This window comes from Myripristis murdjan, chromosome 12, assembly GCF_902150065.1.
Source record: "Myripristis murdjan chromosome 12, fMyrMur1.1, whole genome shotgun sequence".
Classification (NCBI taxonomy): domain Eukaryota; kingdom Metazoa; phylum Chordata; class Actinopteri; order Holocentriformes; family Holocentridae; genus Myripristis; species Myripristis murdjan.
In genome coordinates, this window is record NC_043991.1 from 29213965 (window position 1) to 29227206 (window position 13242).

Below are 13242 nucleotides of genomic sequence, written 5' to 3' on the forward strand. Positions count from 1 at the left end.
ATCATTCGGCCTGGGCTGAACGTCTGGTGAGGGCCAGATGCCGCTGTCGCCTAAGCATTTTATTTTATTAACCTTTTGTGACGCGATTTGAAGCGTGGGCACTAATCCCTTACCTGATCTCTCAGGGTCCAGTACACAGAATCAGACGTGACAATCCTCTGTGCCAGAGAACATACATACAGTACACACACAGAGCCAGAGCACATGGTAACAAATCACAGGCAACATCAGACTACACTGTAATAAATGAGCGTGGCGATGCCGCATTAGCCTCATTTAAAGTTTGCAGGGTTGAGTGTTATTAGGTTTACCTGTCGGCAAATACACAGCCGATAGGCCGCCTATAAGGCCAGTTAATAGTCTAAGCTGAGGTCGGTTTTGATTGGTCCTTGCTGAGATGGTCTTAGCGAGATGGTCTTAGTGCCAGTCCAGGTAATACCAACATGACAGTGCCTAAAATAGTTAACACTGAACTGGTAAAACCAGCATGGCCAGCACACAGTTATCACCAGCATAACCAGCCTGACTGCTGTGGGCTGATAGTTTCCCCTCCCTGGACAGACATTTTGTTGAAGAAGGACCAAGACACTCAAAGGATTAACTGTCAGTTCTGGCGTCTGAGAAACACCCACGACACCCACTCAGCACCAGCTCTGCCACACTCCCCTGGAAGGCTGGAACAGGCTCCTGATTAGTCCCTATAATAACACCGTCAGCTCGGCAGCTCAATGACTGACATGTATTTTGATTGGAGACAAATGGCCATTGCATATAGGCCTCTCTGTGCAGTGTCAGACTTCACTTAAACGTTGTGTAAGGTGATTATGAGGCAGCATACTGGCTACCCCACATCCCAGGCCACGGAGCCGACTCCCTGCTCAGCCCTCCCATCTCCAGGTCCGTCCACTAGGGAGGCTCGGGGGATTAATCACTGCAACCTTGTTAACATTCGAATTACATAACCGTATTATACAATAAACAGAGCAACATTCCCGTCAAAGCATTAAAAATACGATAAATACTCGATAGCTTTGTTTACTTTAATGACAACAAGTGGAACCGAGCGAGGAAAGGAGCTCCTGCGCTCAGCGCGTCGCCAGGTGAGCGGCATCCTGCGGCGCCGCAGTTTACCTCCCAGACGTCTTCCTCCTGCCTTCACTCGCTTCTGGAGGGCTGAGGGGGGAAACAGCACAGGGTCCAGTGAGAGCCGAGCATGGCTGCAAAAGACGCGCCCACTCTTGGCAACTGCGCACTTCTTTGGGTAGAAAGTGCCTGCACCGAGCACGCATGAGAAATCGCTTGGCTGAGCATCCAGGGGGCAGCTTTCATGGGAAGGACAGTTATCCGGTTTCTAGAAACTCAAAAGTAACCGAGAATTGCCAGAGATGGTTTTACAGACGATATTCCGAGCGGTCATTATGGGACCTCCCGGATCTGGGAAAGGAACCGTGTCTGCGCGCATTACTAAAACTTTTGGACTGAAACATATTTCCAGTGGGGATCTTTTGAGAGCCAACATCAAAGCCAAAACCGGTAAGATTGAACTGTCAGTCCGCTTAGCCTGTGTGTAAATTATATTTCTCTTTGAACGTCGTTTGGCTACAAACATAGGCATATTTCAAGTTTCCTGTGTCTATATCTATTAAGCAAAGAGAGAGAGGGAGAGACAGAGAATCATAACGTGTGCTCTAATTGATGTGCTTATGAGAAATGTGTAGTCACGCAATCACAAATGTATAAAAATCTCCAAAACTTATGATTTTTTTTTTTTTTTACCCAACAACATTATGCACTGAATAGGCGTCAGAAAATACAGAGTATAGTGCAAGAAATTAAAAACTGAAAGCTGTGTTTTCTGGTATAATGTGATAAGAGCAACACTCCCTGTTACAGTTATACTTCTTATCTTGTTGCAGCCTCAAACTGCAAGGGCTGCAGATTTCAAGAACTGGACTAGAAAAGAGTAGATTAGAAAAGTATAGCATAGAATAGAACAGAACAGAATAGAATAAAATAGAATAGAAGCTGAACATATCCACCCCCTGCACAGGTGGAACTGAACAAACAGCGGTTGTGGCATGTCAGCTGCATGCCTCCTGGCTCCCTCCATCCAAGGTCAAGATGGTTATTAGAGCTGTACAAGGCGGAGTTGCATGTGTATACCGTAAACACCTGACTAACACTATCTGAGCATTAGAGGGAGGCCCACTACTCCACCGGCTCTATCACCTTGGAGGCAGATAAAGAAAAAATATGAAGATAAGGAAAGCTCTGTACTTTTGTTGTTGGAGAGGACAGAGGAAACTACAGATGAAGAAGCAGCACTTTTTTTTTTTTTTTTTTTTTTTACAGCAGCATCATGAAGCAATTTCTGGGAAGGAATTGCTTATTAAATCTGAAGACTCCAATTAAAGGTAGTTGTAGGCTTTGGGGAGGTCTTCAGTGGTTTCAGTTGAGTTTTAACCTTTAGTCATGCACACATGGTCTTTTTCAGCACCACATTTATACATGCGGCATATGCATGTTTATTATTTTTGGCCTGCTCAGTATTATCACATCCTTTTATTGCTGGCAAAAAAGAGAAGGAATTCTTACTTTCTTACTCTGACTTTCCACACCTAGATTTTCTCAGCCAGTCCTTGGATCTCGACTAGTGACCTTCCAGTCCCGAGCCCGCTTCTCTAACCTTGAACACACCTGTAACCTTGGACACTTGCAAACGTTTTTACCAGATGCCACAGTGTCAGATGTGGCACTCATATACTGGATATAAACATCACACATATGATCATAATGTAATAATAATAATATTGCAGTTAATAGCCAAATGTTGCCATGGTAGACAGATAACCAACCACACAACAATCTTTATTTACTAAACACCTTGTTTTGGGTTCAAAGTTGGCCCAGAGCAAATTGGTGCACACTCGCTACATTTACAGATGAAACAATCAATAAATAGAAAGATAAAAGTATCTCAATTTATGTGTGAGCACAAGACATGAGCTATTGCTTTCCTTTTAATAATTTCTCCTGTTTTATTATTTATGTGTAGCCCTCAGTTTTGCCAGTGTTCCAGCCTCTGCTCTGTGTCACTGAGACTGAGATCTCAGCCACATAGTAAAGTCATTCCTGCAAGGCTTGTCAGGAAATTCCACTCTTCCGCTGGACACCGACCAATTAAAGTGGAAGTGCTATGGAAAATCTGTCTTGCCTTAAATGGGACACACAGACCATTAAGGTTTGTTTTTTCTGAAAATTAAAAAAAAATATCATGTCTTTGGAGACCTCGAGTTAAGCAGATGTATCCTGCTGCGTTCAAGGTGGTCTGGGATTTTTCGATATCTCAGAGGATATCTTAGAAATTGCAGATTTGAAAGTGGAAGGATGGCAGGAAAATCAAAAAGCCATATTTATGATGTGCTTAATTTGCATTGTCCTTCTCTGTATTTGACCGTGTGTGTCCGCCAGAGCTCGGTCTGCTGATGAAGTCGTGTATTGACCAGGGCCAGCTGGTACCTGATGATGTCATGTCTCGGCTCATCCTGAGTGACCTGAAAGCCATGGACCAGACCAGCTGGCTGCTTGATGGTAAGAACATACCAAGACAGACTGAGTGAAACATACACACACATGCACACACACACACCATCCCCCATAAAGTGAAAACTAAGGCCTACCATGAGCTTAAAGGATCATACTGGTCCTATATTGACTTCTTGTCCATGGTCTGTTTGTGCATCACAGATATCGATTGAGTAAGTGTGTGCAGAATGTGCTTTTCTATTCAGAAATCAAGGCTATCTTACCTCCATGCACTCCCATTCACACATTCAAAGACAAGAAAAACCAAGCTGCTCCCACTCCGTTTTTAATGAAAAATCTTTTTTTCTTTGAGTATATTCATATCCATGACCAAAGAGCAGCTTCTTTTATGTCACTACTGTTAGTTTCAAGAAAGCTCTCCTGCTTGATGTTTTTTTCCACTCCTGTTAAAGCTCACGAAATGTGGAAAAACATCTCTGTGAAACTTTGAAATTGCTCTGCATACGTAATTCCACCTTGTGAATGCTGACATGTCCTTTCAGAAGTGCCAAAGTGTTAAACAGCTCTTTTTTATCTAAATCAAATTATAACTATGAGGGAAGAAGATGAGGAGTCGAAAGGAGCTCTGGTGACTAAGATGAAATTAAAGGACATTGAGAGCCTGGAACCCTCTGGGCAGGCCTGGGGAGTTCAGCCCCTGCAGGCACACATGCTCCTCTCCTGCAGAGGGTTACAGACAGACCTCCTGGGGGACTCAGTAAATGCTTTCAAGTAAATGCTTTGCAATTACCAACCGTCACACCAGGAACTGTGGGGTATGACGCACCCGACAAGGACGTCCAGAAAAAACAAGACAAGTACGGACAAAATAATGACATGAGTGTGTTCTTGAAGAAGGCCAGCCGACCCGCTGAGTGTCCAGCAGGAGCTGCTAACAGGAGCAGCTCTGAGAGGGGCTTTCTGCTCCAGGAGAGGCTGACTAAGCCGTCTGCAGGACTCACCCAGTCCTGCAACATGGACATGGAAGCATGACTCAGTGAAACAATTAAACATGTTCTCTGCCACTGATGATGGAGCTTATATTACTTTTTGTGGTATGCCACACCTGTTGCCACACCTTAAGATATTACACCAAGCCCTAGTGGCCAAAAAGGTCTTTGCAGAATGTTGGGTCCTGGCTCTGTGTTGCTGGCAGCTATCAGCCTCCAGTCAGTCTGTTATTTCTTGACAGTGGTGGCCTGTGCTCTGTGGATGCTGGGGGTGGCTGGTCCTGATGGTGCTGTGCTTGGTGGGCTGATGACGCTGTCCCTGCTTGACTGGATTTGGGCCACGGGTGGTGTATTGTTTTTTCACTGATTCTTGGGAATTTGGATAAAACAGGTTTTAATTTTGAAAAAGAGCAATGTTCAGCAATGTACCGGTGCAACCTCCTCATTTTGCATTTTTTTCATAAAATAGGTGTTTTTCCAGTTATTAGCCTACTTTGTTTTTGTCAGCACCGTCACCGTAATGTTTTTTTTATTAGAAAAACATATTTTTGTATTAAAAGAGACTAATACTTTAATAATTAATTAATACAAATTAAAATAAACATATATAAAAGAAGCTTACAAATGTGTAAAGGACCCCCTGATTATGCCCTTGATTCTTTTTATTCATTAAAATGTTGTAAATTTCCAACAGAAATGGCATTTTTCTTAGTGGGACATGATTTATCCAAATTCCCAAGAATCAGTGTTTTACAAACGCCCGTCTACATGGTGTGCAGCCTACTTGATGCAAGGCTTGTGATTTTTGGAGTCTTGTCATTATCTTGTGGTGTTGCTGCCATGGCCTCATTGATTGTTGCATTAATATCATACTCCCATTACCATCTCTTTACTTGATGTTGGGGCTCAGGTCAGAGGGGGTCCAAGTCTTTTTGGGCCGTATCTGAACAGCCAAGACAGTCAACCTGATGACAACACACACACACACACACACACACCACACATATCTGTGCCTGCTTAGCAAAGTACTTTGCCAGTACACTCAGATATCCTCTCATCTCTTCAGATATCCTCTGAAAAGTGTCCACTGTTTCAGAAAAGTGGTACTTCCTCTCAAGAAAAATCTATTTCCAAAATTTTATATGCAGCTTTACAGAATATTTTCAGAAAAAGACTAGCACTGGTTGAGCACTGAATTATTCATACTTTCAAAATATTGAGTCATGTGCAATTGACAGTGTGTTTACTAAAACCTGATACACAGATAAAATGGTTTGGAACGGTGCTCTTTTGTTACTCATGAATGGCTGTGCACTGCTTTCTTTGTCTTCCATGTGTCTGTGTTTCCTAATGTAAACTTAAAAGAAAAACAGATCACAGGCGTTACATAATCAGAAATGGATATTAGTCCGCAGAGGTTCTCCAGAGAGTGGATGGTTGGCTGCAAGCAGAGCTGCTTTGAGTTTTCTGCTCCCAGAGGAACGTAACAAGTCGAAAACTCTTTGAGTCTTCTGCTCCTCATATCGATCTGACATTCTGTGTTGCTACGTGATCCAAATCCTGGCAACATCATTTATCACATCCTTCATAAAATGTACCGCACATTGCTCACCTTTTTTCTCTCTCATCCCTTTTTCCCCCTCTGTCACTCTTTTCCTCTTTCCGTCCCCAGGTTTCCCTCGCACAGTTTCCCAGGCGGAGGCTCTGGATAATGTCTACCGGGTAGATACAGTCATCAACTTGGATGTGCCTTTCCAGACCATCAAACAAAGGCTGACGTCTCGCTGGACCCACCTTCCCAGTGGCAGGGTCTACAATGTGGATTTCAACCCACCTAAAGTCGCTGTAAATACATTTTCAGTGATAATCAGTACAAATTTCTGCCTAGAATTTTTGCTATGCCACTAATTTTACTGTGCATCTCTCTTACTTGTTGAGTTTTTTTTATTTCTGATTTCTGGCTGCTCATCTTTCTTTACTTGGCTCCAATGGGCGACTGGTTTTGGAGCAAAGCAACATATTAGTAAAAAAAAAACATACATAAAAAGCACTAGACAAAGGCAAAAGTGGCTCTAAATGCTCCATTGCAGGAGCAACAAACAAACAGACCTATGGAAACAGCACAGCAGCAATGAATCAATATAGGAATACGATATCATATGTTCAAATGATGCAAAGAACAGCTACCTATGCAACAGTAAAAACTGCAATCAGACTACGTGATCATTTCTTGGAATGAGATGGAATGGCAATTCTGACAAATTGCATTGCTGCTAGTCGCTGTGCAAGCATTCACCATCCAATTGTTGTCTGTTTGTCTCTTACTGAGCTTAAATCATCTGAAATTTAGGGCTGAACAATTGAGCAAAATGCTGTCCAAATCGCAATATGGGCAAGAGCAATAGACAAATCACACAGACGCAATTTTTTGATAAAGGTAAAATATGTGACAAAACATGATAGGAAATTATTGTTATGGTGCCACAGAGACGTCCTGGCCTGCAAATTGTATTCTTCAGATGTAAGAACATATGTTTACTAGCAGAAATCCCACAATGGCAACATCATTTTTATACCATGTGGCCATCTGAAACAGAAATATCCTTGAATGCCCATCTAGCCATATATTTTACTCTGGACCTGAGGCGAAGAGTCAACATCCAGACACAAAATGATTGATAATGGGCAAAACAAAGTCTGGGGGACGACAGGGAGGGATAGAAAAAAGTGATAGAGACAGGATGCCAACAGCAGAATAATGAGATGCACAGTCGAAACAGAGAAAAATGAGAGGGTGAATGAAAATGAGCTGTGCGTAGTGACAGACAGAGAGGGGGAGATACAACAACAGGCCCTTTGTTTGCTTTGAAAGCCCAAGTGGGGGACCTTTGCACTCATCCCATGTAATTACACACCAGTAAACAGAGGTGTTTTTAGTGCACTGGTGTATTGTTAGTAGAGCAAACAGTAGCAGTTACAATATTTTTTTTTCCTCAAGCAATAATGAGCAAGCTCTCAACCTTTACAGAGTGAGAGGTCTGCTCGACAACGTCCAAAGGAAAAGGATGATGACTAAGTCAATCCCGATGGGCTGCATCAGAATCTCCAGATTGTTTCTGCTGAGGATTATTCACATCACAGTTTCATGATTCACACAATAGGGATTAAAAGGCAGGCAGGGCCCATGGAGGCTGCTTGTTTTCATTCCCTTTGAACACAAGATAGATAGATAGATAGATAGATAGATAGATAGATAGATAGATACTTTATTCATCCCGAAGGAAATTCACAGTTTTCAGCAGTATCCACAGAGTACAAGATTAAGTAAATAAAAAATAAAGAATAATAAAAAATAAATAATAATAAAAAAATAAAGAATATAAAAAATAAAGAATAAAAGATGACACTCGAGATCTAAAGATCTAAGTACCCAATGTGCAAAAAACAATGTGCAAAAAACCAAAAAAAACAGTGTGCATCGATGTATAGAATGTGCATAGATGTGGGCAATGTGCAAATTTACAGTATAACAACAGCAAATGATAACACTGACTAGTCCCTCTAGTCCCACTGGCTGAAGGTGTGCAAGTCAGTGACATCACCTGGTGTCACCTGTAGGCTTTAGAGGAAATGAGAGCCTGAAAAATCACAGCCACCACGACCCATGACTGCCCATGTCTGGACAAATGTTTCTAAGTTCTTCCCTATAAAGTAATGACACATTTTTTAAGACCTTTTCACATAATATAAACTGACTGTATTTTAATTTTCTGCTGTAACATGACTCCAATCTAATTTTATTCGAATATGTAAAAGGTCATTTAATTCAGGACCAAAGAATCCTTTTAAAATGTCATAGTACCTTTTTAAAATGGGATGATCTTCAATATAACATTTTTATTATTGTGGGAAAGCTGACTTATTACTGGAGATTGTGCAAGATTTCCTTTCATGGACAGTAATTATACGAGGAACAAAGCAGAAAATTATTATGGCTTTGATCTTATGATGTATTATAAAGCTTTTTTTTTTTTTTGGTTGTTAACAGCTATGTGGAGGAAGTTTGACCTTACCCACAGCTTTAAGTGCCTGTTCTCTGTTTGTCTGAGCCATGGCTCGATCTTAGCTGTGGTGTCTGTGGTCTTGTGCTCATATTCTTACTGTGCTGGTGATTTGCACCATGTCAATGCTGGACTTCCTGCATTGTGTGAAGGAATAACTCATTTATGGTTAATCATTGACTATTCCTCAAAGTCCAATTTGAGAAAGAACCATGTAAGAAACAGACGTACAAACAGGAATCCAACCTGAGCAAGAGTGTGTTTGCGTTTGTGCATTCATGTTATTTAAGTGTTGAAGTGTTTAATTTTACCTGTAGACGTGCTGCAAGCCAGAGAAACATTATCTAATACTTAGAGCTAGGGATGCACAATATGGAGTTTTTCCGATATGCTGACATTTTCCAGCTCTTGTGGCCACTTGCCAATGCCGATTCTGAAGTATACACATATTTTTCCCACCTAATTGCAGAGAACATCAAATCTCTCCTGTAGTGCAATTCACATTTTATTATGCCTATTCATACTCTTATTGTGATGGCCCAGTTGCGCGTTGCTTTTCAAAATGTTGCTAAATACAACTTAAATTATGTAAAACATGCCATATGTATATTTATTAGGGATGCACAATATTTTTTTGATATGCGATATGTCAATGTATCAGCTGATACTGATAATGTGTCAATGTTATCGTGCATCCCTACGTACAGCTTCTTTTGTACAAAGCCTTGTCCTTATAGAGTTTCCCAGGTGAAGTCAGGCTGATGCAGCTGCTGCTCCTTCAGTGTAGTTGTATTTCAACATGGAGTTGGCTTTTGCTGCTGTAATGCTCCCACAGTGATGTCAGAGCGGGAAAACATCAAGGCGTTGGAAGACTTAAGAGGCCACAGAGCAAAACTCAGTGTAATGTGCCTGTTTTTAAGATGACCCCTTAACCTGCATCACCACACAGTCACAGAGAGTCAGATAAGTCATAGGAGTCAGAAATTCATTGAGATTTTTAATTGAGCTGAGTGGGAGAAAGAAATCACTAAATAGTTGCACCTCCCGTGCGTGTCGGCTGGTGGAGACTACGGGATCATCACTGGGACAATAATCCTACTTGCAGGAAAATATCCAACAGCTCAACTCACTTGTGTTTGAACCATAAAAGGTCAAACTGGAAACAAAACATGATATCTTACACGAGGTGAAAATTCAAGTTGAACCCACCAAATTCTGATAAAAGTTATGCAGCCTTCAAACTGCGAGCTTTCTCCCTCCTCCTGCTGAGCAGAGCTCTGTGTGTCTTGAAGTGTTTACATTCCTCCAGGTTTCTGCTGTGTCTGGGTTTCAAGGGTGTCTGGGTGTCTGCATGCAGGCTACAATGCGTGTAGTGTATCATAAAAAATACCAATATACACACCACATATTCATATATGAGAGCTTCACCTGACTTGCGCAGCAGGTGATCAGTGTTAGGAAACCCAAACAAATTGAACAGACTTAGTATTGACTTTATTTTCAAAGTTCAGGGTGTTTTTCCTATGTTGTCAACCTTGTTTTGGTGTATTCTCCAGGGTTTGGATGATGTGACAGGGGAGCCTCTGGTGCAGAGGGATGACGACACACCGGAGACCGTCATGCGGAGACTGAAGGCCTACGAAACCCAGACTGAACCGGTCTTAGAGTACTACAGGTATGATAGTACAGACACATAAAAATAGATTGATAGATAGATAGATAGATAGACTTACTTTATTGATCCCAAACTGGGAAATTCTTATGTTACAGCAGCAATAGAAAATATCAATAGAAACATAAAAATAAAATTAAATAGAATAGAATAAATGCAGAAATATATACAATAAAGACTAACCTAAGAATATGAGATATGAAATGTGAAATATATGCCCCACCTACAGTAGTTACACACATCCCCACCCACCTGTCTCTCTAAAATACTACTACATCACACAGAGGCACGATAAAAAGAAGGCCTACAAGTCCTACAGGTAAACCTGTACTGCACTTAATCACATGTAATGTAGTGAACCTTGACTTAGGACCTGCACTGCAGCATATCTCACTGAAGTGGACTCCTCCTCCTTTTGGTTACCTGTCTGTCCATGTAAGTGCAACAATCCAGGTGAAAGGCCTTTGTAAGAGTATCTTTGTGAACCTTGACCTTGGGCCTGGTTCTCTCTGCACATTCCTTCAGGTCTGAGAAACGGCTTACAAAGAAAGACATTCCAGCAGGACCAGCTGGAGGGGGCATGAGACCACGGAGCTCTTCTCATTACAGGAGCACAAACCCTTTGGACACTACTCACAAAATGTGTGCTTTTATCTTTTCGCTTGATCAAAACCAACTCCCAACTATAATTGCTCGCCCGTGAACCCAGTGTGAATGGCCATGCATCATAGTTTCTATTTCTGGACTAATTAAGTAGCAAAACATTAGTCAGTGCTCTCTAAAACCACAGGGATGTACATAGCTAGTGTCCCACTTCTTTTAACTCAGCTTTTAAGAGGCTGTTCATCACAGAAAACAGAACAGAGGAGATAAATAGATCAGTATAGAATAGAATAGAATAGAGCAAAACAGAACAGAACAAACAACAGCACAGAATGGAATAAGAAACAGTAATAACAGAAGAAGGTGACAGAATAGTGTAGTCTTCAAGTATGAAAATTGTCTGACTATGCTGTATGGATTTTTCTGATTTATGTATTGCTGGGTCCATTGAATTGCAGTTACCATGGTGACTGACCGTACAACTTCCTGGTATTTTTTTTGCCCTCACAGGAGCAAAGGGGTGCTGGAGGTCTTTTCTGGAACAGAGACCAACAAGATCTGGCCTCACGTCCAGGCTTTCCTCCACAAAAAGCTCCCCGCCGTCAGTCAGTGAGAATGTCCTCGTCTAGAAAGCCCAGGCTGCCACGAGAGGACTGCGAAGTTTACCAGCAGAAACCACTCCACATGCATGGTCCAACCTCTGGGAGCAGAAAAGTATCCTAATGCCTTTCAGCGTCGTGCCAGTCTAGTGTGAACGGTCTTTAACTGTAAGTTTCAAAATTTGGACCAAGGATGTTGTCATGTTGTCACAGCTGTTTCACTTTGTACGTGTGTGCTGCACTTTAGTTGCACTGCTGCCACGATGTCGTTTAAATGATCTTAACTATTCTCAGGAATGTGTGCAAAAAACCTCTTGAAGTCCAACATTGATCAGTGTCACCGTTACAGAAATGACGGGCGTCCCTTCTCTCCAGAATTTGCCCTTCTAAAGCGAGGCAGCGCCGGTGAAAATCAGATATGACAATCAGATCGCACGTAGCAGAAATTCAAGGTCACTTTCACCAGAGGTGTTACAAAACGACGTGAGCATTAGTCGAGGGTGATAGGCCAAGAAGATCTTTGTTTCCATTTTTGTTGCGACATCTACAGTGACTTCAACCTTAACTGACACAGGTGAAGTCAGCTTTTTTCTGTTTTGAGATTTAGGACTAGTACAATTTTCCTCTGTCGTAAAGATGAGCACACACTTCAGCTTTCCTTAAGCTCATCCAACGTCACAGTTTCTGCCACAGTTTAGAAGGGCATTCAAAATCCTCCAGAGAAACAATCTCATTATTCCATCATAATAAAATGTGAATGATAGCGGCATTAGGGCTGAATTTGGACATTATTCTGCATTTGTCCTAAAGGGAGATGTGCCTTGTTCTTTATTGTTGTACATCCTCTCTCTTGCACTCAAGTGCCTTTTGCTGCTTTTGAATGTAGTTGATCAATACTTTTTTTTTTTATTATGAATATGAATCACCAAGCTATTAATTAAATAAATAAAAAACTAGCTGATCTAATGTATAAAATGACTGCACAGATTGTAGTAAATGCTTAAATTTTTTTTTAATTTTATCACAAGAAATAAAATGTAACAATTTGCTGTCTGAATGTTGCCTCTGAAACGAGCCTTTATCATGCACTCCTTTTTTCAGTTATTCAGAAACAGATAAATATACTTATGTTTGACATCAAGTTTGACTGTATAATGGGAAATGTCATAGAACAGAGAACTGAAGCACAGTTAGCGCAGAAATAACATTCTCTTGCATCAAATATCACACTTAAGGCCTCATGGAATTGAGTTACCCACATTCTTGTTTCCACAGTTATATCTCTGAAGGGTTTATATGTTTATATTGCTGAAGTGTTCAGATTCACCAAGCCACATGTCAACTTGCCTTGAAATATAGATTTAATGTTTCTTTGAATAATATATATTTCTAATGACTTGAATCCAATATTTTGTAACACATCACCTCTTCTGATATGAATATGTATATATGATTTGTAATAAACTGATACTACAAATCACCTCATTGATTGCATTTATTACAAAACAAAATGACAACTGGATACTTTTCCATTCTGTTCTGTGTTGTGCTCGGTGATGTGAGGCTTGCGTGCAGCTGCTCGGCCATGGAAACCCGGCGCTCAGTTTTTGTGCTGATGTTGATGCCAGAGGAGGTTTGGAGCTCTGCAGTTACTGAGTCAGCAGAGCATTGGCTACTTTTACGCACTATGAGCCTCAGCGCTCAGTGACCCCGCTCTGTGACTTTACGTGGTGCTGCCACCTGCTGTGGTTCCTAAACACTTCTACTTTGCA

The 13242-nt window shown here is 41.3% G+C and overlaps 1 protein-coding gene across 1 annotated transcript; it reads left to right on the top strand.

The window, feature by feature from the left end:
• The first annotated feature begins 733 nt into the window (after positions 1-733).
• Positions 734-12527, top strand: ak3 (adenylate kinase 3). Its single transcript, XM_030064927.1, has 5 exons — positions 734-1533; positions 3472-3591; positions 6208-6380; positions 10153-10271; positions 11382-12527. Exons 1-5 carry the CDS (start codon positions 1386-1388, stop codon positions 11482-11484), a joined length of 663 nt encoding a protein of 220 aa, XP_029920787.1. The 5' UTR covers positions 734-1385; the 3' UTR covers positions 11485-12527.
• The last annotated feature ends 715 nt before the right edge of the window (positions 12528-13242 follow it).